This window comes from Enhydra lutris, unplaced genomic scaffold, assembly GCF_002288905.1.
Source record: "Enhydra lutris kenyoni isolate GAN:26980312 unplaced genomic scaffold, ASM228890v2 scaffoldscaffold30, whole genome shotgun sequence".
Classification (NCBI taxonomy): domain Eukaryota; kingdom Metazoa; phylum Chordata; class Mammalia; order Carnivora; family Mustelidae; genus Enhydra; species Enhydra lutris.
The window spans coordinates 6,130,304-6,156,451 of NW_019154114.1; the positions used below are offsets into that span (position 1 = coordinate 6,130,304).

The following is a 26,148-nucleotide window of genomic DNA, read 5'->3' on the forward strand; positions in this document are numbered from 1 at the left end:
GGGTCCTGGGATGGAGCCAGCATCGGGCTCTCTGCTCAGCAGGGAGCCTACTTCTCCCTCTCCCACTCCCTCTGCTTGTATTCCCTCTCTCGCTGTCTCTCTCTGTGTGTCAAATAAATAAAATCTTAAAAACAAAACAAAACAAAACAAAAACCTCAGCGGCTTATCAAACCTACTTCATGGGTGCTAGATAGAATCTTCTCCAGAAGAGGCATTTCTGTCCTTCCTTTGGGTTATCATTTTTAAGTTCTTCTTGGGAATAAGCACTGGGTAAGTTTATTACGACCATCTGAATATACAGACAAAGTTTGCCTGGAGAGATTTGTTTCTCCTATTCGTATCAGATTGCTAGATGCTCCAATAAGATATGTGGGGCAAACCTGAGTGAACAGAGTATTTTCTGCCCAGTGCTAGATCTTAGCAAAAAGCACAGCATGTTAATGTGTGCAAAAATTTTAATGGACAAATAAAGTGAGCAAGAGGCAGTGGTCAGACTCTTCCACTGATAATCCTTGTTCTACTTTCCCCCTTACTGATCCACTCTTCTAAAGCTATCCAAAAACCCACTTAAAGACTATATTGTTCAAACCCTCCATCTTTCTTCTTTTATTTATTACTTCTTCGGCACTCAAAGCAGGGAAAAGGTTCAATTGAACACCTGCTGACTTCATGGCTGGCATTGAGCTAAAAGATTTACTTGCTTCCTGTGTGTTCTCACAACAGCCCTGGGAGGGAGGTACCATTACCTACTGCCTTAGAGATAAGGAAATGGGACATTCAGAGATTCCAGTGGCCAGCTCCTTGACCCCGAAGCACAGCTGGTGCAGCTGGGGCCCTGAGTGGGTCTCACACTCTTACCTATCAGGACAGTGTTTATGTCAGTCTGTGAGTGCTGAGAGTGCCTAAATGTTTTGATTTCAGCCATAATCTTAAAAAACAATTAGCATTAGCACCTTCTAACCAGGTATTGCTTCAGAATTCATTGCATTGACTCCCAAGTGGTAATCCCTTAAGTGTTATAAGCTAATAATCAAGAACAGACTTCATAATTGTATTCAGTTCTAGCAAAGGCCACAGGCACAGTGGCTCTGCAGCAGTCTTGCTTAGGTGAAGGCCTCAGAGACTGGGATCACTTCCCAACAATCAAGCATCCTTACCCACATCCTATCATTGCGACAGCCCCAATGCTACCCATGTCATAAGCAGTGACTTAGACTCCCCAAAACAGTCATCAGTTCAGAGTACATATTATAGTTCTATAGAAGCTGTGGGCATAGTTTTATGTTTGTACACATTTTAGGAATACTATAATAAACATACCCCTGAAGTTATGTTAAAAAATGTTAATGGACTTACGCATTTCTCAGTTTGAGAAACACTCATAAGGATATTCTGCTTCCTTAAGTGTATCACAGTGTCACTCTTCTAGAGAGTGTAGTCAAATAATGTTAGAGTGGAAGAGCTAAAAGCTCCCGGATCCTAACCCCCTGCAGACGAAGACCACAACTAGCTGCAGCCAGATGAAGAGGGATCTGGGTCTCACCTTTTCACTGTAGCTTCATTTGGGAGTAACTGACAGAAAAGTAGTAGTACCAGATCCCAAAACATGTAAATAGATAATAAAGCTGTACAAAGTTTCTAACTTGTACCTACAGGAGGAATTTTTAAAACTGTAGCATTTCTTTACACCTTGCCTTTCACTGAGAAGTGAGAAAGGGGGAATTTTTTCCCAAAAATATATTATATAAGGGTATGGACAAATTAAGACGACACTCCCACATTTCTGTTCAACATGGCTTTCAAGGATTAAAACATCCAATACAGTCCGACATCTGCTTCTTAACATAGTCAACGTGGTTCAGCAAAGCTTGTTCAACAGTTTGCTCCCTCCAATTGCTCATACACGCTGTGCTAGAATTAAGTAGCTCCTTAACATTTGAGAGAAGCAAGACTTTAATGAAGAATGCTACAAGTTATGGACAATAATTAGTTCTCATATTTTAAAAAAAGATTACAGAAAACACTTTACTAATTTTTTTGTGTGCCAAAAAGACAGTCTTTAAGGATGTCCGAGAGAAACAGCAAGCACAACACAGTACAAAAGGAGAAGGGAATGTTGAGTTTTAGAGCAAGACACTAAACACAAGCACAGTTAGGGAATCAGGTGGAAGTAACCATTTCACAAAGAATGGAATTAAGCATTTATATTCAATCAGGATTTTTTAAGCCTTAAAAGTCCAGCATAAGGAAGGGATTTGGGCAGAGGGGATGGAGGAGAGGGCTAAGCTTATCTACAATCACCGTTTTACAAAAAAAAACACACTGGTTCAACCACAGGAGAGGTGGAGGTTAAACCTGCCTACGTAGCCCAGCAAATACCAAGAGCAAATGCCAAGGCTGTCGGGTCTAGATGTTGATGTTACAACTGGCTTGAGAGTTTTTACAAGAGACTCTGATTCCACCACCAAGACTGGCCTCTCATCAGCCTGGGTTCATGACAGATGAAGTTCCTCTGCATTGCATCAGAAGGCCAGAGCTTTACCTGGAACAAGTTCACTCCAGATAATGCTCCCATTGCTGGTTTGAACAGGTCAGAGTCATAATAAGTGGCTTCTAACAGACTCCACCATTTCCTAGGAGAAGGTTCTACTGATTACCAAGGATTTAAATTCAAGCAAACCACTAAAGAAGGGAAATACTAATGATATTCTGGCACTGTACAAGCTATGTGCCTGTCATCCCTGCCAAGGACATGGGGTGGACTTGGCTTTGTTTCTCAGCTCCATGATCTCCACCAGCGATGAAGTAGAACAGGGACCTCCTCCACGTCGGAGGAGGATGCCCAAAATTCTCATCCCAGCCCAGCTTCTGAAAGAAACAACAGACTATCAGGGGCTATTATTAGGAACCATGCTCCTGTGAATTAATGTGGAAATGAAAGCCTGTTTCAGTTCATGCCAAGTCTTTTCATGGTCCGCCAGCGATCCTTAATCATCACAGCTGTTCGGTTAACAAATGGGTAATTTTTGGAAATGGCAGCCCAGTTTCCTTCCCCATATTTCTGCACTCCAGCCTTGACCCACTCGCTTTCTTCTACAGTCCACTTCTGCAAAAGAAGACCAAAATATTGATCACAGCCCGTCTCTCCACTTACTCACATTTTCAAACAATGAAGAGGTAAACTCAAGAATCCTAGGACAATAATCTGAACCCAAAAGGAGGGTTTATATTTTTAAAACACGATAGAGATAAGTTAACCCTGTGGATTTAGACATTTCATAATTTCATTGTCCTGCCATTTCATCCTAATCACTTCTGCATCAAAACTTCGAATGTTTGTTGTTCATTATCAGGAAAATGTGTCAGGTTTCTGTCCTAGATTTTTCTTCCAGAAAAAAATTATTACTGTAACTTAGTTTGGATCATCTAAAAATTCCAAAAGATCTTTTTACAGATGCATGGGTAGCCTATGCTAGGAAATGTGCTTATTTTACCTCTGTTCTACCACATTACTAGAAAAGGTCAGAAAATAATTTTAAATTACCTGTTTTTTTGTTACACTGGTTGCACTCTCTTCATCTGGTGCTGCTGGAAAACATTAAAAAGTAGACTCATTTCAGAGTTCACCCTTCTCTGCACAAACCAGAAGAAAAAGACATCCAATGTTCCTAAAGGGAAAACCTGACTGAACTTTCCCAACATTGAGAGGAGGAGGATATCACTAAAGGGTAATTTGTTTTTGTCCTTTGTTTGTAAGGTATCAATTATTTCAGCCAATGAAAATCTGTACAAAGCAAGTATTTTACATACAGACATTCAATAAATATTGGTTAGTGATGGATTTCAGGCTCTTTAGTAAAACCTACATGATTTTCTAAAATTACTGAGGGACTGTGATATTTAAAACCCTAATATATACACATCTACAGGTGATCCTTAACGAATGCAGGATTTAGGGGAACCAACTCCCATATAGTCAAAAATCCATACTGACTCCCCAAAAACTTAATAGCCTACTGTTCACCAGAAACATCACCAATAACATAGTCAATTAACATAGTTTGCATGTTAAATGTATGAAACACTATATTCTCACAATAAAGTGAGCTAGAGAAAAGGTTAAAGGAAATCATTTAAAAAATCGTAAGAATACGGTATTATACTGTATTTTTAAAAATGTGTATAAGTGGACCTGTGCACTTCAAACCTGTGTTAAAGGTTGACTGTGTTATATACTTTTGTGTGTGTGTGTGTGTGTGTGTGTGTGTGTGTGTGTGTGCGTGCGCGCGCGCGCTCACATACGGGTATAATTTCTGCTTTGTAGCCCCTCGCTAACCACTGCTTTGAAATGACACAATTTTCCTGTTTTATGCCAGAATTTCCAAGTCCCTGATCATTTTATTTAAGTAAAATGTGATTCAGTTTCTTAAACAAAAGAACAGGAGAGTTACTGCTCCCCACTCAGAGACACCATAGGAGAGCGGCTCAAGCTCCACCCTCTCACCATATGGAAACATATGAGGCCTCAAGAAAATGCATCAAGATAATTTTTTTAAAGGCCAAAGGGCTACAGGAGGGTCTGCTGGTATAAAAGACATGCCACTGGAAGCGGAGAGCCATGAAAAAGCTGTAAGAAAAGGCAAAGTTGCATAAACATAACTTGTTGAGTGTCTGCTTCAGCAGATGCTACTGTCCTAGCAGTGCTTCCTAAACAATGAAGGTGGCTCAGGAAAAGGGATACTTACAGGGGCAGGTTATTTAGTTTTAAATTATGAAATATTTCATACTATAGTAGAAGCAGATTTTAAAGTTGACAAATCTGGACTGCACTGGACGTGGATGTTTTTAGAACTTTTATATCCTGTTGTTTTAAAAGATTTTATGCCACTTTTACTGATTTTCTGTTACTTCACCCCTTTCCTGTGTGATCTTGATCTTGCCAACTACATCTGTGCCAATGAAGGTACTTTTTAAGGACAAAACCTTTGGGACTGGCAGAAGTTTACTGTTGCTGTGTTACCAAAGTCTTTAGAATCTCCAAGATTATGTTTTAGCACTTAGATATTTCCATTAGAATGCAAAGTATGTGGTGGGAGAGATTCTACTGCAAATGCTATGAACTTTAGTATTAATCATGGAAAAGTAACGTTTCTTATTTCAGAAAAAAAATTATATATTGAAGCTGGTAAGAGATATTTTTTACTTAAATAAGAAATGCAGGGAATGACCACATCTACCTTTTTTAATTTAAAGACTTTATGAAGAACATCAGCTACAATTAAATTATAGGATTTACTAAAACAAAACCAGGAATTCTCTTTAAATATAAAGTGCTGCTTTGACAGTCTCCATTGTTTAATGGGAAAGGACATAAAACTGACTCCTCATGAATCACAATAAGGAACTTACTGGACTTTTTCTAGTTTGGAGACAAGCAGTTTCTAGAACATTAATGTGATAGTAACACACATCTATAATTCAGCTAGTGTCAAGGACCAAGGAGAATGTCCTAGCTTACCCTGAACTTGAAACAGTTCATCCTCTTCCACCCATGTCTCTTTTTCTTCAACCCCATTAGAGCTGTTCCACTTGCCTTTGGGTACTCTGAGGGGAGATCAACAAGAGGACAAGATGTAAAACAGATCATTGGGATCATCCCATCTTCTGTCCTGGGCTCTCTCTCGGCCTGTACTCGTCCCTCTTCTGCTGTGACCACAGCTGAGATTCACTGACACACAACTCCCAAACGAATCCTGACCTGGCAAAGCATCTCCATGTCATCGGCCCACAGGCTGCAGGGTCATCCCTCAAACTGAGCAGTGAATACAGCACAATCCCCCCCAAAATCTGCTCATTTTCCCGTTTTCGTTTGGTTGGTTTTGACTCTGATTTTGAAGGTCTCAGCATTCTTCTAACTTAGAACAAGCAAACTGCTCCTGGTCCTTCAAAGACATGCCCAGTCCTGTCTCTGGACTGTGCTCTTTTCCCTCTCCATTCCTCTTGTCCAGGCACTTGGTACCTTTCACCAGTATTACACTAGTCTCTGTCCCTAGCCTCATCCCCTTCCAAAACTACCTGAACGTCAGTCTAAAATTACCTCATCCCTTTTCTGTTCCATGATCACTTCTGTCTCAACAATGAAGGCTGTATGGGTCAGTCAAGATCATCCACTCTGGCTCCAGCCTGTTTCTGGCTACCAAAGCCTTCTCTCTCCAGCCCTGCCCCCACAACCCCATGAGCACAAACAGCAGAGCCTCGCTTTCTGCTCGTCTTTTCCGTCTATTAGCTCTGTACTCTCTTCTCTATGGTTCCCTCTGCTTAGGATTCCCTTCCCTGCCGAGTAAAATTCTACCCATTTTTTAAGGTCATCATTCCAATGAAGCCTGCCCTAAATCCAGGCCCCCAACACACACAAAAAGCCCCCACTCCTCTGCCCTTGTGGTTGTACTTCCACTTTATTGAGCAGCCATGGGCTGTATCTTCATCTGTCTACCCCAAACACCTAGCACAGTAACACATACCCTAATAGCAGCTGGGAAAACATGCTAAATTAATAATGGGATTATCAAAGAGCTGCAAATAAATTATACCACTGACAGAGTAGTAAGCAAGAATCGTTCCTTTGCACATGAAATGTTAAGTACTTGAGTATAACCAAAAAAGTTCCAAAACTAAAAAATAATCCCTAACCCAAATTATTGAATAAATGAAAGCTGTAGTCAGTCAACTGTAACTGTGTTTACCTGATTAATAGTACAACTGTCCTGGAAACAGAACACAGCACAAATCTGACCTCAGAACCATAACATCTATTACAAAGCAACATGGGAATTATCTGAATTAAATTTTGAAGAGTATAGATCAAATGACCTGGAAGGTTTGATCAAGAGTAGAGACAAACCTCAGTCTCCATTCCATGAACAGAAATTTATTTTTAAGGCTGGCTAGGTATTTTGCAAATGAGTATTGAAAGCAGTTCATTGAAGAAGTATAGACTTGAAAAAAAATTGAGTTCCATGAATGAGACAAATGGTGAACCATCTACTTTCCATTATGTTTAAATTGGCTCATATCCCCCCAAATTTTATTTCTGAGAATAATTTGCTTGAGACAAGTGACAAAATTACATGAGGTTTTTCCTTTTTAGGATATTAACTGTGTTAATTATTATTTATAAAAAAGTCAGCTTTCAGTTTTCTACCTGCTTATCCCCATGCTGCGATAAAACTGATTTTAACCTCTGATTCCAGCATTTCCACCTGCATATCTGCTCATTCCTCCTGCAGACAATCTGCACAGATCACTTTGGTAAACTCCTACTATTCCTTTGAACTCAGCCTTTACTTTGTGTACAAACGTTTGGTACTGCCTAACTTCTGTTGTAGAAGAGACTCAGATCTGGGTCTTCCTCTCACTGTGGTTCCACGGTCCTGGGCAAGTTAGGTCACTTCCTGGTCCTTATGCTCCTATTGGTAAAGTTAGAACTTGATGAGCAGTGAATGGGCTAGAGGAGTCTGATCTCAAGGGGTGGGCAAACTACAGCCTGTGGCTGGTTTTTGTACAACCCTTGAGCTAAGAATGGTTTTCACCTTTTCAAAGGGTTGTTTAAAAAAAAAAAAAAAAAAAATTAACAACAGAGATACAAGTGGTCCAGAAAGCCTAAAATGTTAATCCTTTGCTGGCCTTTTATAGCGGTTTTGGGTATGACCCTTTAAACTGCAAGAACCAAGAATTATCATTTGGTTAATAAATATCTAATCAGCACTTGTCCTTGTCAACTGCCATAGGACATATAAAAATCTAGTAGTTGTGACCACGTCCTCCAGGGGATTTACCTTAATCCTGCCTTCAATTCCAGCAGCGATCCTAACTACTCATCCTGTAGAAGTCTCCAGCCACCCATTTTGTCTCCTTTGCCTCAGTGCCTGTTCAAAAGCCATCAATGGTAGCTCATCAGGCTCTCAGACTAGCTGTATTAGAATGATCTGGGGGCACAGTTAGAAAAGCAGATTACAGATCTATCCCCTGCCCCTTCTAATTCAGTATTAAAGAGCCTGGGATTATGTATTTTATTAAACATTCCACAGACTAGTGATAAGAATCCCAGCTTCAGAACCTCCACCTGATAGAATACAATAGGAACTTATTAAGACCTGGCCCATCTCCCTTCATCCTCTCTGTGCGCTATATTCTTCTGCCATACAGAGTACATGACATTTCTTGGAGCATACTAGGCTTTCTCATGACTTTATACAAGGGGTTTCTGCTGCTTAGAACCCCCACCCCACCATATGCCTGATCACCTCCTACTCTTCAAGGTCAGCTCAACATTTGCTCCTCTGCAAGGCTTGCTGTACCCACAACTTTGCTGAGCAGGCTGAACTCTTCTTCCTGGAGCTCCCCGGTAGCTCACACAATTCCCTTAAAGCCAGGCTGTTCCTGGCCAGATAATATCTTCAGATTTGTAGGTCTTAATGGCTCTGTTCCAATTACTCAACTCAGTGTAACATCAAAAGCAGCCACAGACAATACATATGTGATGTTTGTGGCTGAGTTCCAATAAAACTTTATTTACAAAAACAGGTACCAGGTAGATTTAGCCCAGGGGCTATAGTTTGCCATCCTCTGCTTTAGAGTACCCATCATACTTCATGCCCTTGACATATGAGAGAGGTGGACAGGTCTAAAACTTCACGAATCCTCCCTTTTATAAAAGCACTGTAAGCATGTACTCTCTCTAGTTTCCTCATCTGTTCATGGGAATATATCTATACTTTATAGGACTGCTGCAAGGAATAAAGAAGATCATTTATCACATGAGAGTAAAATGTGTTGGGCTCCATTTGCTTGCCTGGTCAACGACTCACTCACTTCCAGATGCAGGTGGTGGTACATATAGCGCAGATTTGTGCCTGAGCATTAATCATTTAGATGCCACAGCCTCTCTGGGCACCTAGTAGGTGCATGTCAGAGCACAGGTCCCCACACAACTACAACAGAACAGTGGTAGAGATGGCAATGGCCTTGGGAGACCAGCAAGGTGATCACTTACAGCAGGGTAACCAGGGGAGATTTATGGAGGAGGCAGAATTTTAAGAGGCAGCTTCGTGTATGTGATGTATAAGCCATGGACTTTTGAGTCAAGATCTGAGTTCAGGCCCCTCATTGGGCTCCATATTGGGTATGGAGCCTATCTTTAAAAAAAATCCCAAAGCCCAACTTTGCCACTTTTCAGGTTTGTGACTTCAGGCAAGTTAATAACTTTTCTAAACCTTCTAAAATGGGGCGAATATATCACTCACAGAATGAGGGTTCTAGAGATTCAGTAAAATAATATGTGAAAAGTGCCAGGCTCATGGAAAGTACTCTAGTCAATATCAGCATCTCTTCTCTTTGAAGGGTGGATGGGATTGTCACAAGCAATGATGGAGAAATGACAGTCCAACTGTGGGGAATGAGAGGAAGCAAGAAGAGTAGAGTAGCAAAAACAGAGTGTGTTCCAGAGAGAACAAGCAAACCAGTTTGCTTGGAGGAAGGATCCACAAAAGGACACAAAAGGTAGCAAAACTTGAAAGCCAGGCCTGGGGGTCATGATGGGGAGCAAAATAAAAGCGTTCTAACCATTGCCCCATACAACCTAGCAGAATGTGAGAGATTAGTAGATGTTTACTCAATTTGCCGAGTCTTAATTGCTCTTAGAAGGTACAAAACTATAAATATTCATAAATCTTTTTTAAGGCTCAAAGTCTAAAGTAGCCCAATTCAAACAAATTTCTTTTAACAAAGACTGGTATTTAGTTGTCAAGGCACTGAGAAGTTTGCTAAAAATGAAAGCAGCGATGAGTGGGAGGCTCTGAAACCCTTCCATCCTCACTCACATCTAGAGCAATGCCTGGAAGCCCATGGGTGGGGCTTCAGAACTGCCAGAGATGGCTATGTTGTCGCTCCCCACTCCCAAGTCACATTCTAGCAGTTTGAGCAAGCCTTGGTGGTGAATAACTTAGCTGAAAGTTATTTCATTCATGGAAGCAATACCAGGCCCAACCAGGACCACCAACCATCCCCAAAACTGCTACAAAGAAGGTCTTCATACTTGGGATTCTTCTCCCCAGGAAGGGGTTGGTTGAGAACGGTGGGCTTGGATGGTGATGCTGGGACGACCTCTTGGGAGGAGTCCAGACCTGTGCTTGGTTCAGTACTCTGGCTGTCCTCCTCCAAAACCAATCTGCTTATTGTCATGCGCTTATTCTTGGGCTGCAGTTCGGAACCACCCTCACTCTCAGTAGGGGCTGCACTTTCATTTTCATCTTTTCTTGGTCTCTTGTTTTTGAGGGCTGGTGATGGCAGGGACACCTGATTAGGAAGTACCAGATCTTTCTGGTCCAGTTTTGAGAAGGCTGCTTCAGAATCTTGTGCACTGGACAGAGTCTTGAAAGCTGCTTTCAAGGTCATAATTCCAATGGTGGTTGGAGTAGTCCGTAACTGCCTATATATAAAGCAAATATACAAGGATCAGTCTCACCATTATTGATGCTCATCCAGACAGCCGCAACTTTTCCAAAGTGCAAAGCCTCAAATGAGACGGAGGACTCTTCGAGAGGAGGACTCTTCATTTAAAAAAAATAAAAGAGGGGCACCTGGGTGGCTCAGTCAGTTGAGTGTTTTACTTCACCTTGGGTCATGATCTCAGGATACTGGGATCGAGCCCCGCATCGGACTATACTGCTCAGTGGGGAGTCTGCATGTCCCTCTCCCTCTACCCTTCCCCCTGCTTGTGCGCGCTCTCGCTCTCTCTCAAATACATAAAAACTTTTTAAAAATTAAAAAAAAAGGTAAGAAATTGCTCATAACAACTTTATAAAGCTCCCATTTATAAGCATAAGTAGAGGCTTTAAATACATAAGTTGAACTCCGGAGTTTAAACTCCAAGTAAGAGAACCTTAAAGGACTACAGCCAGTGACACTCCTCCTCCGAGAGACCTTTTTGGCTGGCGCACTAACCCCTTTTGTCTGCATGAACTAAAGTACTGCTTCCCACTACGTAAGAACTCTCTGTATGGCGCCGGTTACAAGTCTGCCTGGACAACCAACTGACAATCCAGCGATCTCACCTTGCGGTCCTGTCCAGCCCTCCTGTGGGAGAAGGAGAAGACTGGTCTCCATTCTGCCCCCTTTCTGCTACGGTACACTTCTAAATGGCACTTTTGAGAATTCTCCGAGTTAGTGCGCCGTGCAGTCTTAGAACAATGACAGACTGCCTTTTCACGATAAAAGTAAGTTCATCTGTCATTTGGAATAACCAGTATACTTTCAATAAAAACTGTTAGGAGAGGGCAAACTGGCAGCCTACAAGCCCAACCCAGCTGGCAGATACGTCTTATTGCCTCACCTATGCAAGTTTTGTTTTTTTAAGTTGGATTAATTGCCAGCTCAGAAATCTGCCAATTCAGAAACTGGGAAAGCTAAAAAAACAAAAACAAAAACAAAAAACCCTAGATGTCTCACACAAAAATCTGAACTACAGTTTGGGCATCCTTGGACATTCCCACATAGCAACTATCACATGAAGCTTAAAAGCATGCCCTCTTTGGCCCACACTCCATGTTCTGAACTGCATTATCTTACACCCATTCCTACGCACTTCCTACTGGGCCCCCCTGCTTTAAAAACCTGTTTTGGGAATCTGATTCACAAGTCTGAACACTGCCTTCAGAGATCAGGTATCCACAAGGAAGTAGTGTATAGATGTGGGCAAGGCAAGGATAGGAGAACAGAGAAGGAAAGACCCTTTAAGGAATAGCCAGTCGGGAACTTTTGTTAGGGATATGACATCCAGTCTTCAATATTCTCATTTTCCCGTGGCGTGCTCTGTAACTCCCACAGTGCCTTGTACAAGTAACCTAGTCCCAAGAGGAACTAACTGATTGTGCAGGAGACTGCTGCCAACAGACTACCCTTGTGTTTCACTCAAGATCACAAAAAGCCATCCCTCTCACCTTGCAGGTTCTCTGAGTGGCTTTTGCACAGGCTCTGGTGCTGGCTGTTTATCTTCCTTCACTGTACTGGAGGCAGCGGTCTCAGATTTCAAAGCCTTCTTGGCCATCTGGGAAAAGAAGGATGTCATCAGGAAGAGGAAGCCACAGAATTTCATTAATTCTCGTCTTTCACCACGAACATACATTCTCAACATGCAGACACGTTCACTTTTAAATCCAATCTAGGCATAAACTAGAGGAGGACACACAAAGGGCGAGAACTCACAAGAACTATTTCAAATGTCTTGCTTTTTTCTTCCTCAAAAAATGGCTCAGAGTTTTCTGTACTAAAGAAGAATTCAATCTGAGTGGTGCTAACCATCTTGACACTGTAAGAATTCTTTAACCTTTTGGACAACAAATACGTAATTTTACTTTGTACTTCCTTTTTTGTTCTTCCAATCTCATCCCTAATCTAGTTTCTCAATGCCAAATATACCTTTGGGGTCATGCACAAAAGTCAGACTTTTTTTCAAACTTAAGATAACTGCTATTTACATTAGTGTCATTTAGTGTGTGTCTAAAATTTTTTGTAACTCTATATCCACAAATATGTTTTGCCTAGTAACTCTGAAAATCCCAATACTACATAAAGCCCTGAGTGGGCCAACCTTGCTCTGACTCTAACTGCTCATCTGTCTGCCTTTGACTAAAATTTTAATGTTTCTCATCAGTCCAATATCATTGTTTCAGATATGTATGCCTATAACAAGTGATGTTTTTTAAACTGAGAGGTCTCTCCCCTCACAGAAACAGTGGCAGGTTATTTTCCAGTTATCTGGAACACAAAAGAGAGGACAGTCGGCCAGGCTCAAGTATCCTGATACTTGCACCCTCAATATCACAAACTATCTGCTCTGTAGATGGTCTGACAACTGCCAAATAAATGCTCCTATCAGTGACACTATCCCAATATGGGCCGGGCAGATCTACTGTCATGTACTAAGATACTTTCTTTTTTCTGTCTTTTTTTCTGTGTCTGTCTTTCTTTCTCTTTCTGTCTAAGATCTTATTTTTAAGTAATCTCTATACCCAGTATTGGGGCTCAAACGCACAACCCCAAGATCCAGAGTTGTACACTCTATCGATTCAGCCAGCCAACCAGCCACCCTGAGCTAAGATATTCTTAACTCTAAATGTTGGTGATTAAAAAAAAAAAAAAATGCAACAACAAACCTTCTCACTCAGTTTCCCAATATCACAGCCTACCCTCTAGGACAGCCTGGGTTCTAATTCTTCCACATGCTGTCCTGAGCCTCACTGCTACCGTTCTTTCTGCTTATCACTTTGATGCAATTAAAGAATGGCTTCATTTGGTTTCTTTTGCCTTATCATCCTTCTGGTCACACCTTTTTTTCTCCAGTTATTCCCTCTTCCTGTTAACAACCCCATCACACCATGTCTACCAAACTACTCTTCCTCCCAAACTCAAATTTCATCTCCTTTGCAAACCACCAGTAATTTTAAGTGTGTCCCCACTTTAACCACACAGATTAATCACATGTAGGAGGTATAAATGGGAGGTGAGAGAAACCAGGTATGTTCCATTTTGCCTCTGTCAGGATCTCTGCTTCTGGTATTTTAGGCATTTAATTAAGAAAGACAGTGCATATAATTCAGTCTTTTACACACATTTACTCTTTTCACTTATAAAAAGAGCTGTCCTTTTCTAATTGCCTGTACATCCTCAAGGCCACATCATGGTTATGGGAAAAGGCGGCCAAGGCCCACCGTGAGGAGGTAGGGCTCTGCATCATCCAGGTGACTCTCCAGGAAGCGCAGCATCTTCTGCTGGAAGGTCTCATAGGAAAAGTTCTGGATAACAGGGTGGGCCAAATTCTTCTCACGGATAATGTTCAGGAGATCATTTCTCAGCTTCTACAGAAAGGACCGATATTTGTGACATAAGAAAGAACTCCAGTAAAAATTCAGTGATGCTGAGTTGAGACAACACTATTAGAACTTTCACAATGCTGTCAATGGCAATCACTAGAACATATATAGGAAGGGTAGCCTATCACAATGAACAGGTCAATAAATTATGGATCAGCCACCGAAGTTACTATGTAGCTATAAAAGAAAAAAAAAGATGAACTTGGAACCTGAAGTACCTTTATACATTCATATAAAGATTTTTAAACTTAAGGAAAAAAAGGATGAAGCAACTCCTTAAGTGGTAATACAGAACAATCTTCAAGGTATGTTAAGTGAAAAAAGCAATTTACAAAATGTTCAAATTAAGGCGTAGAATATGCTCACAGGTGCATATAGAAAGACCAGGAAGAACGGATATATATATATATATATATATCTGTAAACACACATGCACATTTGTTGGCTTGCACATGCGTAGAATATCTCTGAAAGGATAAAAGAATAAACTGGTTGCCTACGAAGAGAGGAATGAGGTGGCTGACTTAAGAGATGAGCTCAACTCTTTTGTTGTACCTTTTGAATTTTATTATATACAGGTATTACCTTTTCAAGAACTCAAATTTAGATTTATAAAGAAAAAAGAAAGCAGGGCACCAACAGAGCTTTTGACACCAGAAAATAGAGGACTTAAGTCCTCACCAAGGCAGAGTCTCAAGTCTGCAGGATCAGCATTTACGTAAATAAAGTCAGAAGTGTTACAGAACTTGATAGCTTCATACCTGGTGCTGATCACTTAAATAAAGTTCTGTCTCAAACATGACAGAAATGGGCAGAAAATAATTTAGGTAAATATATAATGAAAAATAAATTTTTGAAAAGCCAATCTCACAGTAAGCTATCCCGGATATAAAAGACAAGATGCTAAAGGTGCCAAATATTTAGATAACATTCCTAACAAAGAACCCTTTCCCTGTTTCCCCACAAAAAACAAGGAGATGGATTTAAGTCATGGGAGCAAAAATATATCAAATTTACCTGAGTTGTGGGGTCCTTGGACATATGTTTTTTCAAAATTTTTGAAGCCTTTTCAAATTCTTTGTTTTTGATACAAATAATGACAGCCTACAAAAGGGGAAAAAAACCTTTTTTTTTAACTGTTGTAATAATGACAGGTGTAATCAATATCAGATACTAAAATAAACTAATAAGTAAAAATGAGTCTTATATATCCAAGAACTTCTTCACATTCTGTCAAATTCCTGTACTTAAAAACTAACAGTCACTGCTCAGGCATTATGAACAACTGTAAGCACTCTTCTTTCACTGTGTAGGGTAGTAGATTTTCAACATTATACTGGATTTTCAAAAAAATAGCTGATAAAGCAAAATCTGATCCTCTGGATTACAGACCATTTACCCAATTTGAATAGGGCATCCTAAGGAAAGGCAAAATGGGCAGGAGCCATTCCAGGTCCCCAGAACAATTGGATCTGTTCTTTTGGATGCAAAAGCTTTGATATAATGATGGGGACAGAGAGGGGAGGATATTGGGGGGGGGGGCGTCGCCATTTGCTGACCACAGAGTTCTGCTAGTTCCATTCAGGAAAGGCCTGAGGCCATTTCTGTAGGACACCAACAGCCTCTCACTATCCTAAACCCCAGCTGGCAACTCCAGTTCAAGCGTGCAGGGAATTACTGAAATGAACAAACCCAGCACATCCACAGGTAGCACACAAGGAGGGCAAAATTCCAGGTAGGATGCAAAAGTCTCATGAGCCACAGAGATAAAGCGTCCTTTAGTAAAAACCCCAAGAAAATATATGTAGAGGAAAAATGATAGTGATTCGAAAATTTTAAGTGGCATTTTAAAAATGTGTCATTTTTTCAAAAAATTAGAAAAGCCAGGGGAAACTTGGGAGCACCTGGAGCTACCTAGCAGGATAAATCCTGTCTCAAAGAGAGGTAAAAGAAACACCACACACACACAACAGGGAAGGAAAACTGGTCCATAGATATTTTCAGTCTTCATTTCAGGGAAGAACCAGAAGAGATACGGACCAAAAGATGTAGGACTAGCAAAAGGAATTAATCTCTGGTATTAATCTCTGGTGATTCTGTCCTCAGCATGCAAAGGAAACTGGTGTCAAATGCTCTTGAATAGCAGGCATGACCATAAATTCTTGCTGCCCAGGGTAGGTCCAGAGTAGGTCTTTATATTTTATACTCAGATGACCACATTCACTTGTACATCATTTTCAGCAGAATAACTGTACTAAAACTATACTTACTTTCTTGAAGAATTCAAAGGTTTTACTTGGGGGGTAGTATCCTGAGTTTTAATACATGTACGGACTCCTGTAATCACAATGAGGATGCAAAAAACTGCCTTTGTGCTACCCTTCTGTAGTCACCCCTTCCCCATCCCCAGCCCTTGGCAACCATTGATCTTTTCAGTTTTCTCCCATCAAGAATGTCATATAAATGGAATCCTATATATGTAATGCTTATTTTTTAGAGGATATAACCCTGAGACACTTCCTTCCTTCTGTGTAAGTGCTACTAAGATCCATCTATGTGATGCATTATCTGTAGTTCTTTCTTTCTTATGGCTGAGCAGTATTCCATTATTTGCATGTATAGTAATGCCTCCCACTCCTCTTCCCTTTACATAACCTACTTATGATAACATTTATCAATTAGGCACAGTAGGAGATTAACAATAAACTAGAACAAATGTAACAATATACTGTAATAAAAGTTGTATGAATGTGGTCTGTCTCTCAAAATATCTTACTGTACTGTACTCACCCTTCTTGTGATGTGAGATGGTGGGATGCCTATGTGATGAGGTGACGTGAGGTGAATAACATAGATACTAAGACTTAGCCCTAGGCTACTACTGACCTTCTGCCTTCTGACCATATGTCAGAAGAATTGTCTGATTTCCAACCACAGTTGACTGTGGGTAACTGAAACCATGGAGTGAAACTATGGATGTGGTGGGAGGGCTACTGTGCTACTTTTATCCATTGACCACTGAAGGGTTATTTGGGTTGTCTGCAATTTTTGATGAGTAGGAATAGATGTTAAATCGTTCATGTATAGGTTCTGAGGTGAACTTAATATTTCTCTAAGGTAAATACCCACAAGTGGAATTGCTGGGTCATATGGAAGGGCAGAGGGAAAGGGAGAAGCCTTCCCAGTAAGAAGGGAGTCCGATGCAGGACTCAATCCCAGGACCTCGGGATCATGACCTGAGCTGAAGGCCAAATCATGTTGAACATCTTGTCGTGTTTATATGCCACTTGTATATTCTCTTTGGTGAAGCTTTTGCCCATTTTTTAAAATAGTTTTGAGAGTTCTTTATATATATTGGACACAAGTCCTTTGTCAGATACATGATTTGCATATATTTTCTCCTATTTTGTAGCTTGTCTTTATTCACTTAACAGTGTCTTTCTGAACAAAAGTTTTAAATTTTGATTAAGTCCAATTTACCATTATTTCCTCTTATCAAAATTTCCTCTTAACAGACATGCTTTTATTGTCATAACTAAGAACTTTTTGCCTAAGTCCAGGACGTAGTTTTTCTTTCATCTTATTTAATAATCTTTACAGCTTTACATTTCATATTTAGATTATGATCCATTCTGAATTACTTTTTGTGAGGTCAAGATTCAGTTTTTGCATATGGACACCCAACTACTTCAATACCATTTGTTGAAGACTACCCTTTTTTTTTTTTTTTTTAAGATTTTCTTTATTTATTTGACAGAAAGAGAGATCACAAGTAGGCAGAGAGTCAGGCAGAGAGAGAAGGGAGGAAGCAGGCTCCCTGCAGAGCAGAGAGCCGGACGTGGGGCTCGATCCCAGGACCCTGGGACCATGACCTGAGCCGAGGGCAGAGGCTTTAACCCACTGAGCCACCCAGGCGCCCCAAAGACTACCCTTTTTCTATTAAATACCTTTCCCATTGCATTGCTTTCATATTTTTATCAAAAACCAATGTCATATTTGTGTAGGCCTATTTCTGGACTTTGTCTTCTATTCCATTAATCTTTATTTATGGTTATGAGTATCTTTAGGATGATTCTTAAAATTGGATTAGTGAATCCTTCAACTTTGTCCTTTTACAGAATTGTTTGGGTTATCTTAGTTCCTTTGCTTTACCATTTGTATTTTAGAATCAGTCTGTATCCATAGAAAATCCTGTTGAGATTGTGATTGGAATTATATTAAATCTACAGATGAGCCAGAGAGAACTGACCTCTTAACTTTATTATCTTCCAGTCCATGAACATGGTGTGCCTTTTCATTTATTAGGTCTTGATTTCTTTTCTTTCTTTTTTTTTTTAAAGATTTTATTTATTTGACAGAGATCACAAGCAGGCAGAGGCAGGCAGAGAAAGGGGGTGGGGGTAAGCAGGCTCCCTGCTGAGCAGAGAGCCCGATGCAGGGCTCAATCCCAGGATTCTGGGATCATGACCTGAGCCAAAGGCAGAGGCTTTAACCAACTGAGCCACCCAGGTGCCCCAAGGTCTTGATTTCTTTCATCAGCATTTTGTTTTTCCACATACAGAAACTGTACATGTTTTGCTAGTTTTATACCTAAGTAATTCTTTTTCTTCTCTTTTGGAGCTATTGTAAGTGGCACTGTTTTGGTAATTTCATTTCAAGCCATTCACTGCTAATATACACTGGTAATATGAATAACTTCGTGTGTTGATTTTTGTATCCTTCAATTTTGCTCAACTTATATATAGATTTTTTTTAGTATATTCCATGGGATTATCCATATGGACCATCATATCATCTGCAAATAAGGACATTTCTTCCCTTCCTCTCTAGTCTCTTGCCTTTTCTTTTTCTTGACTTACTGCACTGGCCAGGTCTTCCCATATGACATGAAATGGAAGTGGTAAGAATGGGCATCCTTGCCTTTGTATCTTAAGGACAAAGCATTCTATCCTCCATTGTCAAGTGTGATGTTAGTTGTAGGTTTTCTGTAGATATCTTTTATCAGGTTGAGAACGTTCTCTTCTATTCATAGTTTCCTGAGTATTTTTATCATGAACTAATGTTGAATTTTGTTAAATACCTTTTCTGCATCAACTGATATATTTCGTTCTGTTTTTAGATTAATAGAGTGAAGGACATTGACTGATACTCAAATTTCAGACTAGCCTTGTATTCCTGGGGTTTAGTTTCCCTACTAAACTGCAACAGCATCCAGGGTTAAACAGCAGGATAGATAGTAAAAAGACAAAACAAAACAAAACAGTGGAATTTGCTCTATGTTCTGGGGGGTCACAGCTCTACTGCTAAAGAGAATGGGTTCTCTTCCTTTAGTTCTAGTGCCACCCTGCTGTCACTGTTGTCACTGGGCCACTGCTGCTACCAAGGCAGTACTGTCTGGGTGCCAGAGCAAGAGAGAAGGGAGAAAAGAAACCCTGGGATTTCTCTCACCCTCCTTGACTTTTAGGAGATCCCTTTGCTCCTCCCCAGGCCAGAGGAAGCCTTTCTTGGAGTTCTTTCTGTTCCCACGTAGCATGCATTTCTAGGTTTCTCAGGAGACTTCAAATCCAGGCTGGATGGTACCAGAGAAGGAAAAAATGGTATACTAATCATCACCAGTTTGGTGGATCTTCAAATTCTGGTTTTCTTCCCCATCAGTTTACTACCATTTACATTTATGAATCCTCAGACAGCTGCTCCACACATTCTGTCTAGGATTTATACTTGAACTAAGAAGGACAGAAGAGAGTATGCTTACTCTGTCTTTTTCAGAATTAGAACCAGGTTCTACTATATTTAATTTGTGAAATAAGAAAGGAAATGTGAATGCTTTCAAATTCCAAATTAGAAGTCTGTCTCCAACGTTTGTACTATAAGCTTATCTTTTAAAACTAATTTCCTGGAAAGTTGTTGTTGTTTTGTTTTGTTTTATTTTTAGGGGTGAACTATTGTTTTTTTTCACTTGAGAGTTTTCAGAAAGAAGTATAATTTCTTCTCTTATGTAGCTGTTAAGGTTCTTAGGGTATAAGCAATCGCAATGGTCTCCGGCTAACTTAAACAAAAAGGAAATTCCAAGCATAGATTTTCAGTAGAGGTGGGATAGGTCTGTTGAGGGGAAATAGCAGAAAGCACATAGAAAGAGAAAACCAAAATTCACAAAAGGGAAAAAAAGGGTAAAGAAGCAAACTCAGAAAACAAACAAACAACAACAACAAAAAAAAAAAACAGGCTGTTATGGGAAGCAGGAATGCTCAAAAAGCTCTGACAAAGCCTTTTATTTCAAGAGTTAAGGTATTTAGAGGCTGTTTTATGCACCCAGCCCTGCTAAAATGGGGTAAGACCCCAAAAGAAAAGATGCTGTTACCAAAGATGCAGGGGAAAATGTTCCACAGCAAAAAGCAACAAATAAATGCTTTTCCGATAATGTGCCATACATGTTACACTCTGCTGTTCTCCACGGGAACCTAACTAAGGAATCTCAGTTATGAAGAGAAAACCAATTTAGCCTCAATATCATTAACAACTTACAGAATCAGTTCTCAAAAGTTTTAGTCTCAGGATTCCTTTCTACTTTTAAATGTTAATGAGGACCCAGAAGAGCTTTTGCTTATGTGTGTTATATTACCATATTAGAAATATAAAACTAAGAAAAACTTAAATATTTATTAATTCATTTAAAAGTAACAAACGCATTGCAGGTTACTGTAAAAAACATAACTTTATGAAGAATTACTATGCTTTCTACCACAAACAATGAGAAGGCTGGCCTTGTTTTACATTTTTGGAAATCTCCATAATACCTAGCTTCATAGAAGAAAGCTGGATGCTCATATCTGCTTCTCCATTCATACTGATATGTTGTTGTGGTTAAAGTATATAAAAGAAAAAAGTCCAGCTTCACACAGATATAAAGTTGGAAAAGGGAAGGAGTATTTTAATAGACCTTTCAGAAAATTGTGGATATTATTCTTTGACTCTATACCAAATTTGGGCAAGTGAACTTTTCATCATCTGTTATATTAAAATCTTGTAATCTATCTTGCATTTTAAATGGATCTTTTACCTATGAATGATTTTGTAATATAATGCACTGGCCATTTGGAAAATATTTTTTTACTAAGTTATACAGATCTTTCAAATGTTGACACATTCATTGAAAGTATTTTTTAAAATCACAGCTGTTAATTAACCACCATCAATCTTATGAGAAAAGCCTAAGGATTGGGAGACTGTCAGGTACATCAATACAAGTTTTCCAAAATTTGAATTTTTACTTGAAAGCTTGAGTTTTATCACTGGCAACAAATACTATCAACTGTTTTCTCTGAAATGACAAGTTCCCATTGCTCTTTTGCAAGAAAATGACTGCCATATGCCCACACCTCAATAACCAAAATTTGTCAGTTCTTTCAAGTAAGAAAGGTGTTCCATTAGAAAAGCACCTAGCATACATAGCAAGCGACTCAAGCAATCTCACGAGTGACTTCCTGAGGACAACCATCATGTTATGTGGCAGAAATGCTTTAGGCAAACTTCCTGCTTTGTCACAAAATACTGAAAAGGTGTTTGCTCAAGGGCCTAGATTTAATAAAATCAATTTACTGCTTTATCAAAGACATTCTTAATGGAAACTGGCTTTTATTTATTTTTCAACTACAACTATGTGACAATGAAGACTACAATAACTAGTAAGAAAAGTTACCACTTCCTGGGTCATGTTAAAGCACCAGGAATTTTACCCATCGGTGCTTTTGCACCATTAGTGCAAAGTCAGTGCACTGAAAGTCAACTCATTTGGCACTGTTACGAAAATAGTTTTGATTCCTGAAGGGCTTCTGAAGACCTACAGAAATCCCTACACCCAAGGCTCCTGGGTAGCTCAGTTGGTTAAGCAACTGCCTTTGGCTCAGGTCATGATCCTGGAGTCCCAGGACTGAGTCCCACATCAGGCTCCGTGCACAGAGAGTCTGCTTCTCCCTCTAACACTCTCTCCTCTCATGCTCTTACTCCTTCTCTCTCAAATACACAAATAAAATCTTAAAAAGAAAGAAAGAAAGAAATCCCTACACCACATAATGGAAAGTTCTAACTTATTTGACATACTTTAACGAAAACCTAATAGAATTTTAAATGAACTGTCGAGACACTTTACAAATCTTAAAATGCATCAGAAAGCCTCAACAGCCTGGGCATCCCATGGTATTTTCCTGAAGATGACCATAAACAGATCCTATGACTCTAAATGAAAAATTAAAAAAAACAAAATAAATTGAGACAAGTGATATGGTATCATTTAATAACTAAGAGTTCAAAGTAATTGTAGTGGCCAGCCTCTAAGATGGCCCCCAAGGTCCCCGCCCTCTGCGTAGTCCCATTCCACACACTAATCCACAGCTGGTCTGGTCTGTGTGACCAACAGCATATGGCAGAAGTAATGACACTTCTGAAATTAGGTTATAAAAGACTGCAGCTTTTATCTTGGGCTCTTGTTCTCCTGGATCTCATATTCTAGAAGAAATAAGCTATCATGTTGTAAGGAGCCCTACGGAGAGGCAAGAAGATGAAGACTCAAAACAGCAGCCAGCGAGGAAAGTGAGTCCTAACAACCATGTAAGTGAGCCACGGAACAGATCCTCCGGGCCCAGCTCAGTCTTGAGATGACTGCCACCCCAGCAGACAGCTTGACTGCAATCTCATCAGAGACCTCAAGCCAGGAACACTCAGCTGAACCCAACTCTTGGAAAGTGAGAGACAATATTTACTGCTTTAAGCTGCTAGATTTGGGGGTAATTTGGTATGTAGCAATAACCGTACTATGGCAAGTGTAACAAGAAATCTGGTACACGATGGAAAATGGAAAAACAGAAGGGAGTCAACATAAGGGTACGGTGACTATTTTGAAAGAATTTAGACTTTGCTAACAGATTTTTCATAAGGAAGCCTCCCAAACAAGACCTATAAACTTAAATAAGAAATAATAATAAATCAACAAATATACAGATGAAAGCCCACAAGACTCTTCCAGAAGAGGGTACAGAGACAAATCTACAGCTCTTCTGTTCTGAAGGATCTGCACTTCTGAATCCACTACCTACTTAACAGGAATTACATGAATTACTTTGAAATGGGTACCATTTCTTCCCTGCCCATTTTTTTTTCAAGATTTTATTTTTATGTAATCTCGACACCCAGTGTGGGGCTCAAACTCACAACCCCGAGATCAAGAGCTGCATGCTCCACCAACTGAGCCAGTCAAGTGCCTCATGATAACATTTCTCCCCATTCAAAAGATCCTCAGCTCTTCTGAAAGTAGACATGGATTTCTCCTCCTTTGCTATTATGTCTTTTCTGGCATTTTCCCTCCAACACAAACCTGACCTACCCATACTAAAAATCTATTCTTAGACTTACTCCTCTTTGGAATTTAGATTATCTTAGCATTCTTTCCAAGACTGAAAGTATCCTGCCCAAGGTCCTTAACTGAATAAATATCTGCACCTCACACACACTAGTCGTCTTTTTTTTTTTTTTTTTTAGCAGGGTACCTAAGTACCCAGCACACTGCTAAGGGACAGAAAGTCTTCATTGCCAAGCAGTTTTATCTTCCCACCCCCATGTCAGATCCCATCTTTTTAGGGGGTGCTCTTTTCTTACCAATTTCCTTTCTACTACCAGAGCAATGCTGAGCTGTTGTTTTTCAGTCCTCACCTCTACATCTGCTTCCACACCCCCAGACTTGGGTACTGAGGAAGAAAAAGCTTTTTCTGACTGGTTCCAGTCATGTTTTAAATAAAAAATAAGTTCTACTACTTGAAGCCACCTGAGCCAGTAACACACAGTCCCAAATTCCAAGACACTCCAGTAGCTTCTTCCTTGTCAAGAACACTGGCTGTGTCACCCTTCTACAATTACGGTTTTTTCTAACTGGCTGATTATCCTAGAATCTTTAATTCTGTTTGTTGAAAAGGAATGTTCCTCTTCAGAGTCAGTCCCACATTTCCCATGGCCCCAGCTATCCTCTTTGGTTTATTATAAACAAAGATGACCAAAACCTAGGCCAGTTGCTTCTAGCCCTTTAACAATGCTCCTGAATGGTGTAATAACCTCCAAGATGCCAGTCTTCAATGCTAACCCAATTCTTGTGGATTGTGGCCTCCTGCCAAGGCCCCAAAGAACACAACCAAAATCACAAAAGCAGCATACCTGCCATTAAACAGTTTCCAAGCCTGGCCGAAGAGATGTAACATCTGTGTGTGTCTATGTTTGAGTGTGCTCACTGGCTTTCTCCATCCCCACACAGAAAAGATAAGCATTGTATCCTCAAAGACATCTTCTTTGTCAAAAGGAAAAAGGAAATAAAAATAGAGCCTTACAGCCTCCTTGACCAGTTTTCTACTGGATTCGACCACTGCCTCTGTCAGTGTAAATTCCGTTTTAATCATCTCCAGCACATTGATAGCTGATTCCAGTGGTGTGAGCTCAGCCTCCATATCAAAGGAACAGTCTAGGACAAAGAGCACAGTTTTCACTTTAAGCTATTTTATAAGCAGAAACATGTCCAAAAATACATGTTTATCAGAAAAGACACAGGTAAATATAGAAAGATTTGCATTTAATTTGCTAACATACTGGCTACAAGTTTACAAACATGTTAAGTGTTCAAATTCAAACCAATAAATTTGAAGTGACTATTTTTTAATAATTTCAAAAGCAGGTAGAAATTTATTTTTTAACACATGAATTTGCATCTCAAATTTCAGGACAGACACATCCTCCTCAGATACAAGGGACCAGAAACTGAAGACAGTTTTGCTAAACAGCTCTTAAGTTCAATTAAAAGAAAAAAAGTGCTTATACTCTGAAAACCATTCTATGGGGGAAAATCTGGCCTTAACATAACTCACTAGATCGCAGCAAGGTTGGGGCAAGCAAGAAACAGGTGGGAGGAAATAAAAAACAGAAAAGCAGCCAAGAGAATCCTAACTGGAGAAAACTAGACCCAGAGAACAGACTCATCCTAGAAGGGAAAAGACCACTGTGATCGAAACATAGTAGTAGTGCACCTTAACCTCGAATCCTTCAGTTCCAGACATAAGTTGGAAAACAAGAACGTAACCATAAATAAACCCAAAGAACACAAAAATTGCCATACCTAAATTTTCCCCTTCTTCGATGCGCGACAGACACTGCATAACCCGCAGCAGCCGGGACACGGTATGCTCCTTCCCCAAGGGCCTGACAAGCAAAGCTGGGAAAGAAGACATCGTTGGCTCGGCGATCCCCCCAGCGCCGACCCTCAGGCCCCGCAGATCCCCTTCCCCAACCAGCCTTCTTCCCCAGGTCCGGCCCTCACCCTGCATGATGTCCCGGATCTGCCTGAAGTCCCCGTACCGACTACCCCGAAAGGCCCGCAGCGCCTCGTGGAAGTAGAACTTGAGCACCCAGCGGTTGACCGCCTCCTCCAGCCGTGCCTCCCCCGCGCCCCGCTCCGTGGCGCCCCCCAGCCCCGGCTCCTGGCGCCCCCGCCGAGCCCGCCCGCTGCTGCGGGACGCCCGCCGGCCTGCCGCCCGCCCGCCGCTGTCGCTGCTCCCGCCTCCTCCCGCCATCGCGTCCGATCGCCGCGCGCCCTCCCCGCCTTCCCGGCCGGGCCGCTTCTTCGACTGTGACGCCTCCGGGTCACGTACGACGCCCGGGCCGGAAGCAGGGCTTGCCGTCCCGGCTCCCGCGGCCATGACACGGACAGTGTTCTTAGCCGCCCGCGGGCTTCTGGGAGGGAAAAGACCGTGCATTCCCTAACCCCGCCTCGGACCCCGTAGTTCCCGGTGTGCGGCCGCAATGCTTGCTGGGACTTGAAGTCCAAGCCGTCCAGGCGGGTGAACCAAGCGGGTTTGCGGTCAAGTGTCAACTTCGCTCCGAAATTATGGAACACCTTGAGATTCTGGGATTACGTATAAAATATTGAAAAAAAAAATACGTGCACCTTATTAAACACAAAATTGTAAAATGTAACACACAGTTTATAACAGAAAGTTTATTAAGCAGATTTACATTTTTAAACAAATTATTTTATTTATTTTTTAACAAGTAATTTAAAGCAAAGGCCAGTGTAAACCCAATCGAGGTCAAGAAATACATTACGACCGGCACTCCAAAAACATCTAGACATATAAGACATATAAATTTTTAATTACAGAAGTAACACGTTAGGAAAAAAAAATAAGCA

General features: G+C 40.6%; 2 protein-coding genes across 3 annotated transcripts in view; one reads left to right on the forward strand and one right to left on the reverse strand.

Moving 5' to 3' along the window:
- LOC111152782 (NIP7, nucleolar pre-rRNA processing protein) overlaps positions 1 to 26,148 on the forward strand; it is a 58,035-nt gene that overhangs the window by 9,175 nt on the left and 22,712 nt on the right. The gene's annotated exons all lie outside the window — the stretch shown is intronic.
- Positions 1,772 to 25,672, reverse strand: LOC111152777 (telomeric repeat binding factor 2). Its single transcript, XM_022511410.1, has 10 exons — positions 25,279 to 25,672; positions 25,078 to 25,173; positions 24,299 to 24,429; positions 14,946 to 15,032; positions 13,767 to 13,913; positions 11,997 to 12,103; positions 10,094 to 10,486; positions 5,519 to 5,604; positions 3,545 to 3,588; positions 1,772 to 3,106 (listed from the first exon to the last, which is right to left on the reverse strand). Exons 1-10 carry the CDS (start codon positions 25,655 to 25,657, stop codon positions 2,948 to 2,950), a joined length of 1,629 nt encoding a protein of 542 aa, XP_022367118.1. The 5' UTR covers positions 25,658 to 25,672; the 3' UTR covers positions 1,772 to 2,947.

Coding starts and splice junctions, on each gene's coding strand:
- LOC111152777 (XM_022511410.1), bottom strand. CDS start 25,657: ATGGCCGCGGGAGCCGGGACGGCAAGCCCTGCTTCCGGCCCGGGCGTC. Junction 5,605..10,093: donor CCTGGGGAGAAGAATCCCAA/GTATGAAGACCT, acceptor ATCTCCCCTCAG/AGTACCCAAAGGCAAGTGGA. Junction 3,589..5,518: donor TGAACTGTTTCAAGTTCAGG/GTAAGCTAGGAC, acceptor AATGTTTTCCAG/CAGCACCAGATGAAGAGAGT.